At 43.2% G+C, this 17,917-nt stretch overlaps 1 protein-coding gene across 1 annotated transcript; it reads right to left on the bottom strand.

The window, feature by feature from the left end:
* Positions 1 to 1,060: 1,060 nt before the first annotated feature.
* Positions 1,061 to 17,667, bottom strand: SOD2 (superoxide dismutase 2). The gene is made up of 5 exons (XM_084623263.1): positions 17,512 to 17,667; positions 14,301 to 14,503; positions 7,540 to 7,656; positions 4,328 to 4,507; positions 1,061 to 2,654 (listed from the first exon to the last, which is right to left on the bottom strand). The coding sequence occupies exons 1-5, from the start codon at positions 17,538 to 17,540 to the stop codon at positions 2,509 to 2,511; spliced, it is 675 nt and encodes a 224-aa protein (XP_084479389.1). The 5' UTR covers positions 17,541 to 17,667; the 3' UTR covers positions 1,061 to 2,508.
* Between the last annotated feature and the right edge of the window lie 250 nt (positions 17,668 to 17,917).

Here is a 17,917-nt window from a genome sequence, read left to right on the forward strand (position 1 = left end):
CACACTTTCACCTCGAGCCAGGGTTTCAAACTGCAGTTTCTGTACTGCTTACTGTACAGTCAAAAAAAAGAGGTCTTTTTCCTCTAAAAAATATTTAAAAGCCTCTGAACCAAATATGAGCTCAGGACTGCAAGCCCTTTGGGCTAATAATTGGCTACATATGTGATTGTACAGCACCTTGCACAATGAAAAAAAGCTATAAGAATCAGAACATACGGCTTTCTTATGCTGTTAAGATGAATATTAATTGTTGAGCAGTCCTTTAAAGCATTTATTTTTCTGATTTAACTTTTCCTAAGTTCACAGTTTACGAAATCACATAACTAGCGACAATTGCAAAAATTTTGCCTTTATATTTTTTTTGGCCAGCCAAATTACTGCCAGATTTTTGTAATATGTTCCATTTGTTAAAAATGTATTGTTTAAGGAACACAACTACATTAGGACACTTAGTCTGCACATTACAGCTGAATTCAACCTATGTTTATTTCTGAAGCTAAGTGGAACTTTAGAATGTGGCTGTTTTATTTCAATTTTGTAGCAGTAATATTAAAGCCTCATATGTTCACATAGGAACAGAAGGGGAGAGCAATTCACTCTGTTCTCAACAGGGTAGATAAAAATAGATAATTTCTTTTACAAATCTGATTTATTTAAATCAGATTTTTTATTTAAATGAGTTTTTTTTAAATAAATCTGTTATAAATGAAATCTGAATTTAATACAAAATATATTTAAGGCCTCAAATTATAATCTCTTAAACCATTTAAATACAAAATAAATAAACTGAATCCATGAACCTCTATCAAAAACTTGGGAGTTAAAGACTGCTTTTCGTAAAATGTGTGTTTCTCTCCCACCCCCCACCCCCAATTCTTTATTTTGAGATCAATCTTTTAAACATACAGCACAATAGTAGTAAATAATCAATACATTATTCACTGTTTTCTAACACACTAAAAGTGTACAATGAGTAAGAATCTGAAAATAGTAAGCTATATAATTGCTTAATGTACAGTTATAGCATACTCTCCTAAATGGCAAAAAGATGTACCAAAGCTAGTAAAAAGGCTTTTTATTGTAAATCAACATTTCACTGGTTATATCAATGAGAATGCACCTTTTTTAAGAAAAGTAACTGAAGTACAAATGGAAAAGACGATCATTTAAATCAAGGCTTTTAACTTGGTAATTTAAACCACGATTTAAATCACTGATTTAAAATACTGGTTTCCCAGTATTGCATTCTCTTGCTAAACTACATTTACTACCTGAACTGTGAGTTATAAGAGCATATCTATTTTCAGAAAGATACCTTGAAGAACGCTTATTTTATCAAGATAGTAGAGGCCAAACATTGCATATTTAATTGATTTTAAAGCCAATTACCCCATGTACTGTATTAAAGAAAAAATGCAGAGCACACAAAGCATAGCAGTGCCCACTTGGCCTTGCATCATGCACCCTCAGAGGCCAAGGAAGTTTGTTGTGATCCCTGTTGCATGTAGGTAGCTTGGTGGTCCCTTTGTGCTGCAGCTGAAGGGGAAAGTATCTGGACTCACTTTGACTAAGTTGCATTACTATGGATTCAGGTATTGGATTTTTTTATTTTTCTTTATGGCAACATAAATAAGGTACATACATTTCTACTTGAATACTTAAGTGCAACAAGGAATTAAGTTAGATCAATAAGCATCAGAAAACATTCAGTAATCGGATTATCATCACTTGCTGTCAATTATATTTCCATGTGGAACAGAGCGCAGCTGTGGGGAAATACTTCTATCTTCACTGGCTCCTAAATAAAGGGACCCAAACTCATACACTGAAGCTTTAAGAGCATAATGAACCCCCATATCCAAGTGAATTAAGTGTCCTACTACTCCCAATTCAATGCAGTCTTTTTTTTTAAAATGCTTGCTACTATCACTTTCTAAAGGACGCTCCCTGGCATTGCATATTTAACTTTTAATAGTTATTTTGAGAATCACTTTTGCCTTTGAAATCATTAAATGCTCTTGGAAACTAAGTTTTCCTAACAATCTGTGCAAGTATTGTGAAATGTATTGGTATGTCATTTATTAATAATTAGCACTTTTATAGTGCTTCATATGTATCTATTCCTCACAAAGCCACTGTGATGTAGATTAGCTTGGTTTTCCCTTCTGTAGTAAAGGACAATACTAGAGACATTCATAAGTTCACTGTTATCAAATACAGGGAAGTTCAGTAGAACCAGAATGAAATTTTAAGAGTTCTATCCCTACAAAGAATTAGAGAATTGTTTCTACTTGTTGCACAAGAGTTTAAAGCTTTAAGTCTATGTGTAAATACCTTTCACAGAATTAGACAAGCAACACTTGGCTTGATTGCAAACGTTTTCATTGGATGCATTAAAGTGTTTTCAGCAGTGGATCGACTCATTAACAAACCAGTAAACACACCTCTACAAAAATGATTTCAGGGTAGAACTGGTGCTCTTGTAATAGTCTGTGTGAGATCTCCATTTTATTTTTTGCAAGCTGTGTATCTTGCTGATACATTCTCCCAGTTGATCACATTCCAGATAGCTTTTAGATAGTCAGGTCTAACATTTTTATACTGAAGATAATAAGCATGCTCCCACACATCAATTCCTAGCAGAGGAATAAGACCTAGAGAAGAGAAAATAACTTTGTGAGTCTATGAAAATATTTTCAGATGAATAAGAAACATTTCAAAACTTCAAAACCCTACTTCAGAATATTTCCAACTATATTATCCTTAATTTCCATAACATTTAAAGACAACAATGAACCCTCCAGCACACAGGTGCACATTGCTAGATCTTATACAGCTGCTTCACATAAAAGAGGAAGTGCAGTAGCTGATTTTATGATACACAGCTATGAAAACACCCAACCCTGAGAGAATGATCGAGTTCTAAAAATAAAGTTCTGAACTGGAAAAACTGCCTTAAGGAACACTGTTACTGGAAAATACTCTGCTGTGGTGCAATAATCATACTTCTCGAATCTATGCTTATGTAACATTCCACTCTAATGAATGTATTTTGTGCCTTAAAACATATTAAACACCTGATTTCGTTACTTATATCCTTGTTTTTGTGAGATTAAGGATTAGGAAACCCCAACAAGGAATTGCAACTGAATCCAGCTAAAAAGTCTTTGCAGTTGCTAATCCACAGAGATTCAGTTCATCCCCTGTATTGTGTTCTACATAGGTTCTTGTATGGCCCTCAACACCACAGTATCTGAGTGCCTTCCAAAAGTCCATTAACTGATGTGATTAACAACTGTCACGTGTGGTTTGTTCTCTCTCTAGAGACATGGAGGAAGTTTGCAGAGTTTTTGCACTGGGATGGGAGGGAGAGACGGACAATAAGAGAAACCATCAAAAATTATGCACCTTGTTAGATGTACTGTGGTATCTTCCCTCAGCAGCACAGTCTGAATCCAACTGGCTCAACTGCTACCATCACAGCACAGAGTCAAATAAAATCTGCACCCATGGCAAATCAGACATCTTTTAAAAGAGGTCAGGTCCAACATTTTGCTGTTGGCTTATCCCTGGCTGAGAAATCTTTAAGGGCCATCTCTTGTTGACAATAATATCTGTCATGACCATATACCTTCCCTAGTTGTCGTGATTCAAAGAAAGGTAAGTGTCATTTCAGGTTTTAACATATGCCCCAGTGTGCCCTATCAATGTCAGTAGGTTTAAAAATAAAAATGGTGTGATTGTAAAGAGGAGAGGTTTCTCTCCCCTCTGTTGAGAGACAAGCCTACACACAGGAGAAGTTAATTATACACACAGTGCTGTCAAACACACAGAATAAACAAAACAGTTTAATCTTCCACTTATAGGTGAGATTAAGTGTTGTTTGCAAAGAGAAGCAAAAAGTTTTCAGATGAAGGCAATTTTTAAGTTGATGCCTCTTAAAATTACTCTCTCCAAAGAGGAAACCTTATGAGCAACCCTCCCATCATCCATGAACGCCGAAGTCCCTGTACAGCTGAAAATTCATCCTCCATACATCTTCCTCCTCTCCCTGTCCACCGAAGCTAAGATTTTAACCCCCACCCTCCATATATTCTCCAAAATTCATAAGTGGTTCTTCACAAGTGTTAGGTTTAAAAAGGATATTACTACTTTTCATCATTTTTAATAAAGATACAGGCACATGCAATCTCTGTCTAGCCATATTTACGTAGAAAGAAAAAGATGCATGTATTAAATAGCCCTTTCAAGCTGCTGCTGCAGCTACTTTCCTCATAAATATACAGTTTGTGGTTTCTTTCAAAGATCATTTAAAAACAAAACTAACCTGTTGTTCCTTGCAGAGGGTCTTGATTGTAACAAGCAGTGACCTGCAGGCGGCCTTGGTCCTGGTTAAAACCAAGCCACCCCCAGCCTGAGCCTTGAACACCAACCGATACTGCCGTCAGCTTCTCCTTGAAGTTTCCAAAGGAGCCAAAGTCACGCTTGATGGCTTCCATCAGTTCCCCTTAAATTTATATTTAAAAAAAAAAAAAAAACACACACACACCACACTTTACACTATTTTCCAGCGGATAAAGATTTAATTTTTGAAGTCAGAGAGAGGCCAAGGCAGTTGGCTTCCCTCTCCCCATTTTTTCTGAGAAAGGAAAGAATTAATTCTGAACAGATCTTATGCATTAGTATTTTATATAGATAATCCAGTTTAAAAGGAAAGCAGAAAGGAAAAAAATCTCAGCGAAGTGCAATAATCAATATAAAGGTACTATCATGTTGTTATCCAGTATTTATAATGCTAAGGAGCTTGTGTGTTTGTCAGTCCACAGCAGAATGAACGGCTGGGTGACAGGGAGTGTTATTTGAAGAGTGCTAGATAGTTTGACTTGAAAGTATACAAGACAAGTATCCTTATAAACTTTCCCACGAATTGCACCTCTGATGCTCACTGATGACCAGGTGCCAGCTCATGCCATGGTCCCCCCCTCAACTGAATACTGACAAATACATAGCTGAATCAGGCTGGCTCCCCCGTGGTATTGTTAAAATAGGCATGAGAATGATAAGAACATGTTTAGACTTTACTGAATGTTTGTGAGCTGCAGCACGCAGTTAGTAATATCACTAACATCTGTATCCCATATTGTAAGGTACTATTTGAGCAGTTGTAATATAACCCTCTGTAACTAACATAAGAATAGCCATACTGGGTCAGACCAACGGTCTATCAAGCCCAATACCCTGCCTTCTGACACTGGTCGATACCAGATGCTTCAGAAGGAATGAACAGAACAGGGCAATTTATTGATTGATCAATCCCGTCATCCAGTCCCAGCTTCCAGCAGTCAGAGGTTTAGGGACACCCAGAGCATGGAATTGTGCCCCTGACCATCCTGGTTAACAGCATTGATGGACTTGTCCTTCATGAACTTATCCAATTCTTTTTTGAACCCGGTTATAGTTTTGTTATGACCTACTCTCTTCCCTAGCCGCTTTGTCTAACTTCAACTGTAGACTCTTTGAGTAAGTGATGCATCTTCTGTACCTGAAGGAGCATGAACTATTCTAGTGCTGTACATAAAGGCTTTAATGCAGCATTGCTAGGTCTTTGCTTAAACTTCCAGGAAAGCATGTTCTAATCATTTCTAACTGAGGAAGCTGCAAGGGAGTACAAAATAAGGGGAAGCAAAATTAAGGCAGACTTTAGACTAAAGTACTTCACAAAGTTCTTGAACACAAGTGAGCCTGAACTGTATTATTCAAGCTTAGCCTCAGTGACACATTTACTCCTCCCTTCCAGTTTCTCAATTCCATAGTGGAAATTCTGAATTTTCTAATGTTTTTTTTGTAGTTCGAAGACCAAGAAGAACTAGCAAACATTGAATCATGAAACTATAATTTTAATGAGAGGTTATGATGTTAAACTACAGCCCTATATATAATGGATAAGGATACGATTCTGTCATAGAGGTCGCAGATTCCACGACTTTCCAGGACCTCTGTGACTTCTTCCGCAGTGGCAGGGTTGATGCAGCGGTCAGCCCCAGAGCTGAAGCAGCGGCCAGGATTGGGTCAGCCCCCCGTGGGGCTGGAGCAGCAGCGGTCAGCCCCTTCCACAGAAGCAGTGGCAGGGGTAAAGCAGCTGCCGGTGGTCAGCCCTCAGCAGCACTCTGACTGTTACTCCCCCCCCTCCCCTACAAACCCCCAGGGTATTCTTAGTAAGAGTCGGGGACAGGTCACGAGCTCCCATGAATTTTTGTTTATTGCCAGTGATCTGTCCCTGACTTTCACTAAAAATACCCATGACAGAATCTTACCCTTCACAATGACTCTTCAAAGCATGTTAACTACTTCACAGCAACAACAAATGCCTAGTTTCTACCAGAGAAAAACTGAAGTAGTTATGTACTATCCTGAACCCCAGAGATTGAAAGAACTGACACGTCCACTCAAAACACTTTCCGATTTTACATAAAAACAAAATTGTTAATTTTTTGGGAGGGCTGGGGGAGAATCACCTTCGTCTAAAGCCTCCTTCATGTCCTTCTCCAGTCCTTTTCTACATGGTCCCCAATATCTTTAACTGCCTCCCTGTCATAGTCTATAGCACAATGATTCTCAACCAGGGTATGTGTACCTCTAGGGGTACGAAGAGGTCTTCCAGGGGATATGTCAACTCATCTTAACCTCGGAGTCGCAGGACAGGTTTAGGGAGTTGCAAGTGCAGGACTGGCATTAGGGGGTGGCAAGCAGGGCAACTACCTGGGGCCCCACATCACAGGGAGCCCTGCAAAGCTAAGTGACATGCTTCAGCTCTGGGCAGCAGGGATCAGGCTTCAGACTCCCAAAAGGGGTACAGTAGTCTGGAAAGGTTGAGAACCACTGGTCTATCATACCTCTGCACTTTCCTTCTTTAAAACTGCACTTCTTCCATGAGGTCTTTTAAAGCTTTAAAGCTAATAAGTCAGGTCAATGACACAGCCCGATCCAACTCCTGGAATGGTTGATTTTTGTTACCTGTTTTTTCTTTCCATGGACTGCAGTGCATTCAGCACTAATCTAGGTCTTGGAGACTTTTATTACATTATCACAGTTTCGGGTGGTTAATTTCTTCCTCCATAGTCAATCAATAAAATAAAAGGTTAATGAATTTTACAGCGGCAACATCATAACAACAGCAGTTTTTACACTGTGAACAAATATATAGCTACCTATGTAACCAAGTCTGTCTTTAGAAAAAGACTAGTCTCATGCTCAGTAAAGCTCTATTTTAAAGTGTATGTAAAAGATTAGAACACTATTAATTATTTGTATTACAGGAGCCTCTAAAGGTCTTGATCAGGATCAGGGCCCCATTATGTTAGGTGCTGAGCAGACATACTAGAAGACTGCCAATTTGGAAGGATCTTAATTTTTCGAAGTCTTTTAGCTTTTAAGTGACAAACTACATACAAGACATTTCTCTGCAGGCCACAGTTTGTCACAATTAATTCCATTTGTTAATGTTGACATATCAGTAAGCCATCAAAAATGAGTACGAACCTTGAGGCTCTCCTCCCGCATTAGGAGAAAGGTTTGTCCAGAAGATGGTGTGGTTGATGTGACCACCACCATTGAACTTTAGTGCAGGCTGAAGAGACACCTGAGCTGTAACATCACCTAAAGACACACAAGATCAACAGAATTAAATGGAAGAAAGTGTTGCCACAGTGATGAATAAGTACAAGTAAGCACTGTTCATACCAAGATAAAAGCTGAACTATAGTACAGTGCTGTAACAGGTTATTAAAATTTGGGAGAAAGTCAGTTTGTGGCATTTGTGCTCCCCACTGTAAACCGTGTTCTACACAAAACTGTTTTAACATAGCTCTCTGACGTCTTGACACATAATATCTCAATGTTTGGCAACTCTTTGCAATTATCAACTCTGCATCAAAAGACCATGTACGTTCCTGCACAGGTGTTAACTGGTGTTCTACCATTTGGCTAGATGAGCAGAAGGGGGTAAAATACAGACAGCTTTAGGTTGTAAAATGTACCAAACTCACAAGGGTTTTCTGAATTCATGTCCCTTGCAGATTTCTTTGCTTCCCTGTAGAAAATGACAGGGAAGCCTCAAGAACGGTCATGCACCCTCCACCAGCAGCACAAGCATGTCATTTCCGGCGCCTGGACCAGCCGGTGGAGAGGTAAATCACCGCACAGGGGGATGGGGCTGGGGACACCCAGTGGTGTAATTTTAGTGTTGGGAGTACACTGCCCCCCCCCCTCAAACAAACACTGCCCCCTCCCTCGCCAGCTTCTGCAAGTACAGAGCTGCTCACGTGAGGGAGCCTGCTGCCCCAGCTGGCTGACTCTGCAGCTAGACATCACCTCCTGGGTCCTAGTGCCAGTTGTTCTCCCCTCCTATTTGTGCTGGGGCAGGGGGGGGGGTGGAAGAGGCAGTGGGAAAGGAAGAGGGATGGGATAGGGCAGGGGAAGGGGATGTGGGAGTGGGTAAGGGGGATGAGATGGGGAAGAGAAGGGGATAGGGGAATGAGGGGGCAGCAGGAGCCCCACATGTGGCATTCTCTCTGCAGCGGCAGCTGCAGTTGGGGCTCCCACATTAAGCAGGCCCATTGAACCCCCACCCTGATGAGCCCACCCCCCTGCACCTGGACCCCCCAACGAAACCCCCCACACCCAGACCCCTACCCAGCTGCTTCTGACCCCCACCCAGCCGGTGCAGGGTGCTCCCACCTCCATGCAGCCAGTAGCCTGTACTCCCCACTTCCATGCTGGAGCCTCCACATTTATTAATTGACAAATAAAATCTGAAAATTTTTAAAATACTGTGTGCAGAAATTTTAAATTTTTTTGGTGCAGAATTCCCTTACGAGTGCTTACTGTATGTAGCATTTACTTTGAGGAATCTAGTGCTAAAGTTGTACTGTATCTGAACCAACTGCTTAAAACAGACATTGAATAAAACAAGGATGGTAGGAGATACAGTTTTGGAAGAACACCTATCGTATCCTTCTGACAGGATATTTAAAACAGAATTACAGTTCCATAAAAAAAAAAAAGGGACCTAGTCAAATGTTATTTTCAGACAGACCGTTTGTGTGTATGTATGTATGTATTCCTTCACACCCAACAAGTTAAACTCCAGTTTTCTTCACTTTGTATTTTTCCAGCTGATTTAGCTTGAACTATACAGACTACAGTACATTTAATACATGATCTTTTTTGGAAACCTTGTAAGCAAAAAACTAAGAAGAATCTCTGATTCAATTGTTAATGAACAGCATACTGTGAGCCCCAACTGTTCTGATTAAATCAAGAGTGCAGTGTTTTGTTAAATCCTCTTAATAACTAACGCTAAAGCATACTATAAGATATCCAGTGTGTTTCATTTCTTTGTGGAAGACAGTCAACGCACATTAATACAACAGTTACTAGTCTGATAAAAATAGTAAGTTTACTTAAGATGTAAAAGTTAAAAAACAGATTTGCTACAGGTTCTTATGTCTCATGTTATAGCTGTATAAAAATTAGTTATTTTTAAATTTGTTTTTCTTTACATAAAAAGAAAGAGGCATTAAAAGGATTTCATGCTAATATGTTGTCAATATATTTTCAATCAGGGTCACTATCAGAACAACCCATCTAGACTGGGCACTTTGTTCAGTAATTCTGCTCCTATTTATATGAGCTAGGAAATTATCATCATCACACTGAAACACAGTAGGTATTACAAATAGTACCGACAGCACCTCTGAGGATTTGTACGGTCCCTTACACTTCTGCTTTCCTAAGAAAAGAGGTCAGCCCAGCACAAGTGAGATATGGAAGCTCACAGCTTGAAAAGGCACAAATCAGGGTGGAAGGATAACTCTCAGCACCTCTTAAGCTCCCTCCCTCAACCTTCTTCCTGACCCTCTCTTCTTACTCAGTTAGGAGTGCCTTTCACCTTACAGGCTGATAACACACTACCTTTGCCTTCTGATGCTAATCTGAGAGGGTGGGATCTCTTGTGCTGCCAAAGCAGTCCTGCTATCCTTTATCCAACAATGGGGCTAAAGCACTGCAAGGAATACATAGGATGGCACTGAGGAGAGGTGAGTGGAAGAGAAGGTAATTGGCACTCTGCCTATGGTGTTTTGTGTGCGCGCATGCATGCCTGCACACGTGCGCAAACACATATTCTAAGGTAGGAAAACCAGGTATATTCTTACCTTACGTTAGCTAACAGATGGTAATATGAGATAAAATCCTAGTGTAGACAAGACAGTTTGTAGTCTTCACATGTGTTAGTAGGTCTAGATAAAGACCGTGGGGTAGCCTGAGGTTTACCTTAATCTGCTAACCCAGGTTAAAACTACAAACTGCTTTGTCTTCACTAGAATTTTACCTCATATTAGTTATCACATGTTAACTAACCGGAGGTAAGAACACTCCTTTTTTCCCCTAGTGAAGACAAGGCCACAGCAGTACACACAGGCACTGGAAGTTATCCCACTCCACCATGTTCCTCATCCTAGCCATTCAAAACCCTGTTTAGAAAACCGAGGTCAAAACCCAAACAGCCACTTGATAGACTATCATTACGCTGATTTTGCAACCCACTAACAGAGCTGCATGTTATTGTGTGAGAAGCAAAAAATGAATGTACTATAAGCCAGAGGCAAGTCACTATATAACTGCAGTTAATAACCACACACCTCCATTTGGAAGACGCTGTATAAGTGCATTTGACGACATGGTCTACACCCTAAAGAACTATTTGTTCAAGGATCTGATCCTGCAACCGGCAAATCCCTGAAATTGTGAGGGGCCAGTTATAGAATCGGGGCCTAAATTGGAAAAAAAATTAAACTTATTTAAGTAAAATATTCTTATTTTCTGTAGTAAGGACCCAGTTCAGGAAAGCAAGCAGCACGCATTTTACCACTTTCCTGAACTGGGACATAAATCTCTTCAGGTACCTTGTTAATTTAATATTTTTCAAATGAATACAGAACTTTGGAAAGCAATGTTCTCTAAATAAACAAACATTACATGAGCTATACTTAAAATACTAATTAACAGAGTACAAGATAGCACACACCTACAGATTAACACTTCTTTAAAAATACTTCAGTATGTGGTCCAATGTTGAAATGTATTACTAACACATTTTTCTTTAAATATGAGGAAGTTTCATTCTAATTTAAGTTTTCATTCTCAGAAAGGCACGCTTTCGCATATTGCTTATGTTGTTGGGGGTTTATTTTTAAACTAGATGACAAAAATGGAGACTTTGCTCTTTCCTAGCAATGTTTACAAAACTGAACTCTGAAGGACAAAATTCATGCTACTGGAAGTATTGAGTTTATTGGCTTTGAAAGCTGTACGAACAACAATTTACTAACACTGCTGTTCGTTAACAAAAAACAACACTACATAGTAGTGAACATTCAGGGTTAACAGAATATATCTGAAAGACTTTTTTTTAAAACAAAGGGATAAACCCTGTCTTCTGATATACACATGCAATTCAAAGTGAAGTCAGTGGAAGCTGTGTGTACATATCTAAGTGCAGTACTTGGTCTGTACCATTAATACACCATATCACGAACAGTTGTCAATGCTGTAGACAGATATCTGCTTATCTAGGAGCCACCAATGGAGACAACAATCCTGCATTCCTTTAGTTACTACGCATTTGTGCAATATAAGCAGTATGTCTGGTTCTTTTCCTATTTATACTTTTTCCCTCCTTAATCCTATTTTCTCTAATTCTGCTCTGCAACAAAGCTTTCCTTTGACCACTACTGAAGGGAAAACGCATTGTCTAATCCAGATAAAAGAGGGAACTAAATTCATGCTTCTACTATAGACAACATGGCATTTGAAGAAAATGGATCCTAAATGAATGACCTAGTTAGTTAAGTACCAAGTGATTTTCAGAAATACCCTGATTTATGTGCGTAAATCCCACTGACCCCTAAAGTGCACCTAAATACCTAGTTATTTTTGGAAATGAATTGTACATACTGATATATGACCATCAAATGACTCTGTACAGTAGTGGATAAAGTTGTCTTCTTTCGTATGGGTTGGGTAGGTAGCAACGACTACAAATTTATATCTAAGTTTGACAGCCAGCACACTGCTGCAGCAGGCCCCTGGTAAAAAATGATGAGGACACTCAGATATGACGTGCTCCATCATTTGTGCCTGGTGACCACAGTCACATACAGGTGATTGCCTCATTTTCCATTTTAAGGGGGTTTGTCCACATCTCCCATGATATGTCCTGATGCGATTCAATCTGCACCAGTCTTTCCGACATAAAGCAAAATTCAGTGGTTCTTCAACAGGATCAACAAGCTGTTTCTACTGAGTGGTCGAAATGCTCCATGTGACTCTCCATTGACCTTCAGCATCGAAGTTGGGTGTAAGGGTCTTGGTAGAGTTCCACAGAGGGTTGTGGGATTTTAATCTCATCTTTGGCAAATTCTGCAGGTTATGGTGCAGCGGGATTGTCGCAATTGCATTGACATGGTTAAGAAAGCGAGCTGCCTGAGCAGTTCTTCTAATCTGTGGAGGCTGGATGTGCAATAGCACCGGGAGCCAGTCACCTGGAGTCGATTTGAACATTTCTGACACTACGCACATACCATTATTGACTTGAGTGTCAAGGAGTTTAGTGTGACTGATGAGAGACCACGCTGGCTGAATATTCAGCTGAAGAATATACCAAGGCAATTGTTGTGGTCCGTAAGGTCTGTGGACTGGAGCCTCATAATGTTCCGGTCAATTTTCTGATAAGCACAACATAAGACCTGACTTTATCGCAGGTGTTCTCAAGGAGTTATCGAAAGGTCAAACTCTGGTCCAGTGTAATGCCACGATACTTTGGATTAGCCTCATGGCTGACGCTCTCACCACAGACCTGTACGTCAAGTTTGGTATTAGCCATTTTATTGTTCAAATGGAAAGCAGTTACCATGGGATTTTTTGGGTTAGGTCTAAGTTTCCAGAATTGGAAATAATCAGCCATTGTGCTAAGATCTCAGATTTGGGTGCAGCGGACGGGTATGGAGGCTTGTATGCTGAACAGCTAGGGCAATGTCATCCATATACATAATTTCCTTGACTTTGTTGCTGGTATATCCACGGTGTATAGATTAACAAGTATTGGGGCCAGGACAGACTCCTGAGGGATGCAGGAGTTAAGAGTTCTTGGTCAACTGATCTGGCTATTAAGGTGTACCTTACAGCAGCACTCTCCAGTCATTGCCGCCAAGAGGTGGATTGTTCACCATCAGCGAATGATGCGGGAGATCTTGAGGAGAAGTCCCTGTCTCCAGACAGTGTCGTATGCCGAGGACAGATCAACAAGGGTGATCCCCGTCTTCAACTTACTATGGAATCCTGCCTCAATGTGGCCAGTAAGTGAAGCTACTTGATCACAGCAGTTCCTCTTTGGGCAAAATCCAGCCTGCTACGCTGGGAGGATGTCTTTGATAATATTAGACAGGCAGTGGAGCAGCACCCGTTCCATGAGCTGGCTGGTAGTTGAGGGAGATGGGGTGGTAGCTGGCTGCATCCTCTGTGGGTTTCCCACTGTTGCCTGTCACCAGCTTCTTGGCACATCTCCGATTCTCTGCACAGCAGTAAAAAAACTCCGCCAGCTATTCCTGTGAAGTGTTAACCAACTACAGTAGCAGAGGTGACTCTCTAGACAGAACACATCTTAAAAATCAGGTGTTCTTTAGAAACCCAACAAAAATTGATCTGCCTGGCTAAAGGGAGGTTCACTCATTTTTACCAGTCCAGTATTCTGACAGAACAAGATGTAAGATGCACTTCTCAATATGATTATACTGAAACATATTTGAAAACAGTGCTAACAGTATGTAAGATTATTGCTGCCAACTTTCTGAAACAGAAGACATGCAGCAATGACATTACAGGAAACCAATGCAGAACTTTTTAAAATGTTTATTTTGGCAAGCAAAAAAATGTGTAATATTGCTATGTATCTAAAGTATTATTAATATTATGCACTTCTATAGAGTTTTTTGGAAAACCTTAAGTTTGAGCCCACTAATAAGTTAAGTCTAACATGCCTGAGAGGAAGGCAGATACTCTAGTATCACCCTTTTATAGGTGGGAAACTTCTGTGTCTCAGTTAAGTGATTTTTCTAAGGTCATGACAGTAAGACTGTCGCAAGCTCGGGATAAGACCCATATCTCCTATCAGTCACACGCATTAACTACAAGATAAGATTGTAGTAGCTTTCTTCCATTCTGTTAACAGCACCCACCCATACCTTTTGCCAATGCCTCTTTATATTTCTCCTCTGCAACATTCAGATTATTCACATAAGTAGCATGATGTTTGCTGTGGTGCAGCTGCATGATTTCTGCATTGATGTGGGGTTCCAGGGCACCATAGTCATAAGGCAAGTCAGGAAGAGTGTGTTTTTGCCTGGAGGCCAAACATCCCAAAGCTGCAATCAGCTTCGTGCAACTCCTGGGGAAAAAAAAAAATACACTCATCTTACTGAGCATTCAATATTAAATTATTTTTAAAAAAGCAAATACAGTTACACAAATGATCTCATGTGCCAGATCCTGCCACTCTTACGCTGATTAGTCTCTTACTGTGACAGACTCATAATATCTTGGACAAACTTATGGAATTAAGATAAACTTCACTGAATGAAGTTAAACTTTAATGAATGAGGTTTAATCCTTATGAGGTCCAATGTATTAAAAATCTATAATTGTTTATGGGTCGTTGTAGTATTGTTTGTAACTTTTCTAGAAGAGTAATGTAAACCTTGGGAGAAATGTTAGGAATTTCAAAGGACATTTGGGGACAATGCACATAAAGTGGATTTCCTAGGAAATACCTGGGGGTAAGAGGAATCTAAATTATCCTCCTTAAATCCATCCTTCTGAAACTATGCCCTGAGAAAAGAGTCCCAGTGTCTACTATTTACATGCTCCCCAAACTGCATGAAATATGAACTCCACTGTTCATGAGCACGCTAGTTCAGAGCCGAAATTGCTCTGAATTAGTGACTACAAAAGAGACCCCCTTGGGAGTCTGAAGGACTCACCATCCAAAACTGGGGGGAAATCTCCGGTAAACTGGCTAGCATATAACTTGGTTCTTTTATTGTTTTTAATGTGTTTTCGCTGTCGTGCTTTTACCCAAAGAATAAAAATAGGCTTGCATAGGAAGAACTGTGTGGTAACTTATAACCATAGCAATTGCACTATTATGTCATTGAAGAGAAACTAAGCAGCGCTGCTAAGACAAACTGTCTTTGCTAGGAGTAACACAACAAAGGCAGGGAACTGCTCAGCTTGGAAATACCCCCGTCAGAAGGGAGAGCAGATTTCCACCCTAGTGAGGTAACAGCTAGGCAGCTGAATGCCTGAGTGTGGGTGCCCTTGAGGGCCCACAGAGGGCAATAGGGAGCAGCTGCCCTGATCTGTGACACTTCTCAACTTGTCCCATTAATTTCATTGTGATTACTTGTGGCATAAGGTACTTCTCAATGTGAGTAACATTGGCCGAATTCTTCACTATGTAATTAAGGTCCAGACATATAAAGAAGTTAACAACAGTATTGGCAGCCCCAAGCAACCTTTTCACTGCAACTATGGGAGCTAGAAACCACTCTTTTTAACAAAAGTCAAGATACTTGCGCAATCTCTTGGTTCCAACAGCTACGACTTTAGGAAAAACACCAGCTACAACACAAATAGTGATAAAATCATGAGTTAGCAACATCCAGCTCCCTGATGCTAGACTGTGTTGTTGTAGCCATGTTGGTTCCAGGACTTTAGAGACACAAGATAGGTAAGGTAATATCTTGTATTGGACCAACTTCTGTTGGTGAGAGAGACAAGCTTTTGAGGACCTGAAGAAGATCTCTAGGTAAGTCTGAAAGCTTGTTTCACCAACAGAAGTTGGTCCAATAAAAAGATATCATCTCACCCACCCTTGCTCTCTGATACTAAACAGTTCACACAAAGGAAATAAGATCTGTTCATGGGGGCTTTAAACTTTGAAGGGCTCAAGTCCCTAAACACCTAAGCATTTGCTTAGATTTACTCACATAAGTAGCCCTATTTAGTTCAAGAAGCCTACACAGCTGCAGAAGCATTTGGAGCCCCAGGGCAGGATGAAGCTGCTGAGAATTAAAAATGATAATCTAATCACAGCCAGAAAAGAAAACCCAACCCTTTCCTTGCGCCTTGCCAGCCAGGGTATGTGAGCTGACGGGCAAGGGCTCCAAGCCAGGAAACTTTCCACCGCACTGGGAAGAGAGAAGTGAAGTGGGCCTAAAAATTACCAAACAAACCTCTGGCTACCCGCTGGTCTGGTCCCATGCCAGGGCTGGGGGATATGGGGTGAGAAGAGTGGAGGGCAGCTGAGGTATGGGGGGGGCACAGCGTGGGGATGTAATGAGGTAGGGGGGAGCAGAGCAGGGAGCAGATGGGATTAGGAGGTAACAGGGAAAGGCAGAAGAGAGAGAGGGAGTAATGGGGCAGCAAGGGTACCAGGGGCAGAGTAGGGAAATAATGGGGTAGGTGGAGCAGAGTCACGGGGTAAGGAGCAGGTGTGGGGGGGGCGCAGAGTAGGGGGTCGGGGGGGGCGCAGAGTCACACGGTACGGGGCAGAGCAGGGGGGCAGACCGGGGGGATCGGGGGGGGCGCAGAGTCACGCGGTAGGGGGCAGAGCGGGGGAGCAGAGCCGGGGGGGCGCAGAGTCACGCGGTAGGGGGCAGAGCGGAGGGGCAGACCGGGGGGATCGGGGGGGGGGGGCGCAGAGTCACGCGGTAGGGGGCAGAGCGGGGGAGCAGAGCGGGGGGGGCGCAGAGTCACGCGGTAGGGGGCAGAGCGGAGGGGCAGACCGGGGGGATCGGGGGGGGGCGCAGAGTCACGCGGTAGGGGGCAGAGCGGGGGAGCAGAGCGGGGGGGGCGCAGAGTCACGCGGTAGGGGGCAGAGCGGAGGGGCAGACCGGGGGGATCGGGGGGGGGGCGCAGAGTCACGCGGTAGGGGGCAGAGCGGGGGGACAGACCGGGGGGATCGGGGGGGGGGCGCAGAGTCACGCGGTAGGGGCAGACCGGGGGGATCGGGGGGGGGGCGCAGAGTCACGCGGTAGGGGGCAGAGCGGGGGGACAGACCGGGGGGATCGGGGGGGGGGCGCAGAGTCACGCGGTAGGGGCAGACCGGGGGGATCGGGGGGGGGCGCAGAGTCACGCGGTAGGGGGCAGAGCGGGGGGACAGACCGGGGGGATCGGGGGGGGGGCGCAGAGTCACGCGGTAGGGGCAGACCGGGGGGATCGGGGGGGGGCGCAGAGTCACGCGGTAGGGGGCAGAGCGGGGGTAACACCCGATTAATGACCCGCCCCGAGACGGCCCCCGAGGGCAGGTCAGACTGACATTGAGACAGCGGCGTTCCCCTCCCGCCGTGCCCGTAGCCGGGCGCCCCAGAGCCGCAGCGCCGAGCGGGCGCTCACCTGCCCCGGGAAGCCAGGCGGCCCAGCATGGCGGTAGCGGTGGCGGTGGCGGGTCCGGGCCGTACTGAGCGCAGCAGGAGGCCGCTCGCTGTCCCGGGGTCGCGAACAAGGCGCCTGCGCCGCCCCGCCCTGGCCCAGCGCGGGGGTGGGGCTGGGGCTGGGGCTGGATCCGGATCCGGGTCAGCGGAGCCCAGCCCGGGCAGGGAGCGGCCGAGCGGCTCCGGGACTGCTCGCCCGCCCGCCCGGCCCACAAGCTGCTGGGGTCAGACCCGCCCAACCCCAGGCGCCCCGGGGCTCCGCGGAGGCGCCGGGCGGCTGGAGCCGGGGGGGCTCCCTGCCTGTAGGGCAGCTCAGTGGCGCTCGGGACCCGCCACAGACCAAATGGTGCCCGGGGGGGTGGAGCATC

Source organism: Lepidochelys olivacea (assembly GCF_965140295.1).
Source record: "Lepidochelys olivacea isolate rLepOli2 genome assembly, chromosome: 3".
Taxonomy (NCBI): Eukaryota; Metazoa; Chordata; order Testudines; family Cheloniidae; genus Lepidochelys; species Lepidochelys olivacea.

What these genes read in the sequence shown, in the direction of transcription:
- SOD2 (XM_084623263.1), bottom strand. Translation starts at nt 17,540, where the DNA reads ATGCTGGGCCGCCTGGCTTCCCGGGGCAG. An exon ending in TAAAGAGGCATTGGCAAAAG is followed by an intron (nt 7,657 to 14,300) that starts GTATGGGTGGGT and finishes GTGTGTCTTTAG; the next exon opens with GTGATGTTACAGCTCAGGTG. An exon ending in TGCGGGAGGAGAGCCTCAAG is followed by an intron (nt 4,508 to 7,539) that starts GTTCGTACTCAT and finishes TATAAATTTAAG; the next exon opens with GGGAACTGATGGAAGCCATC.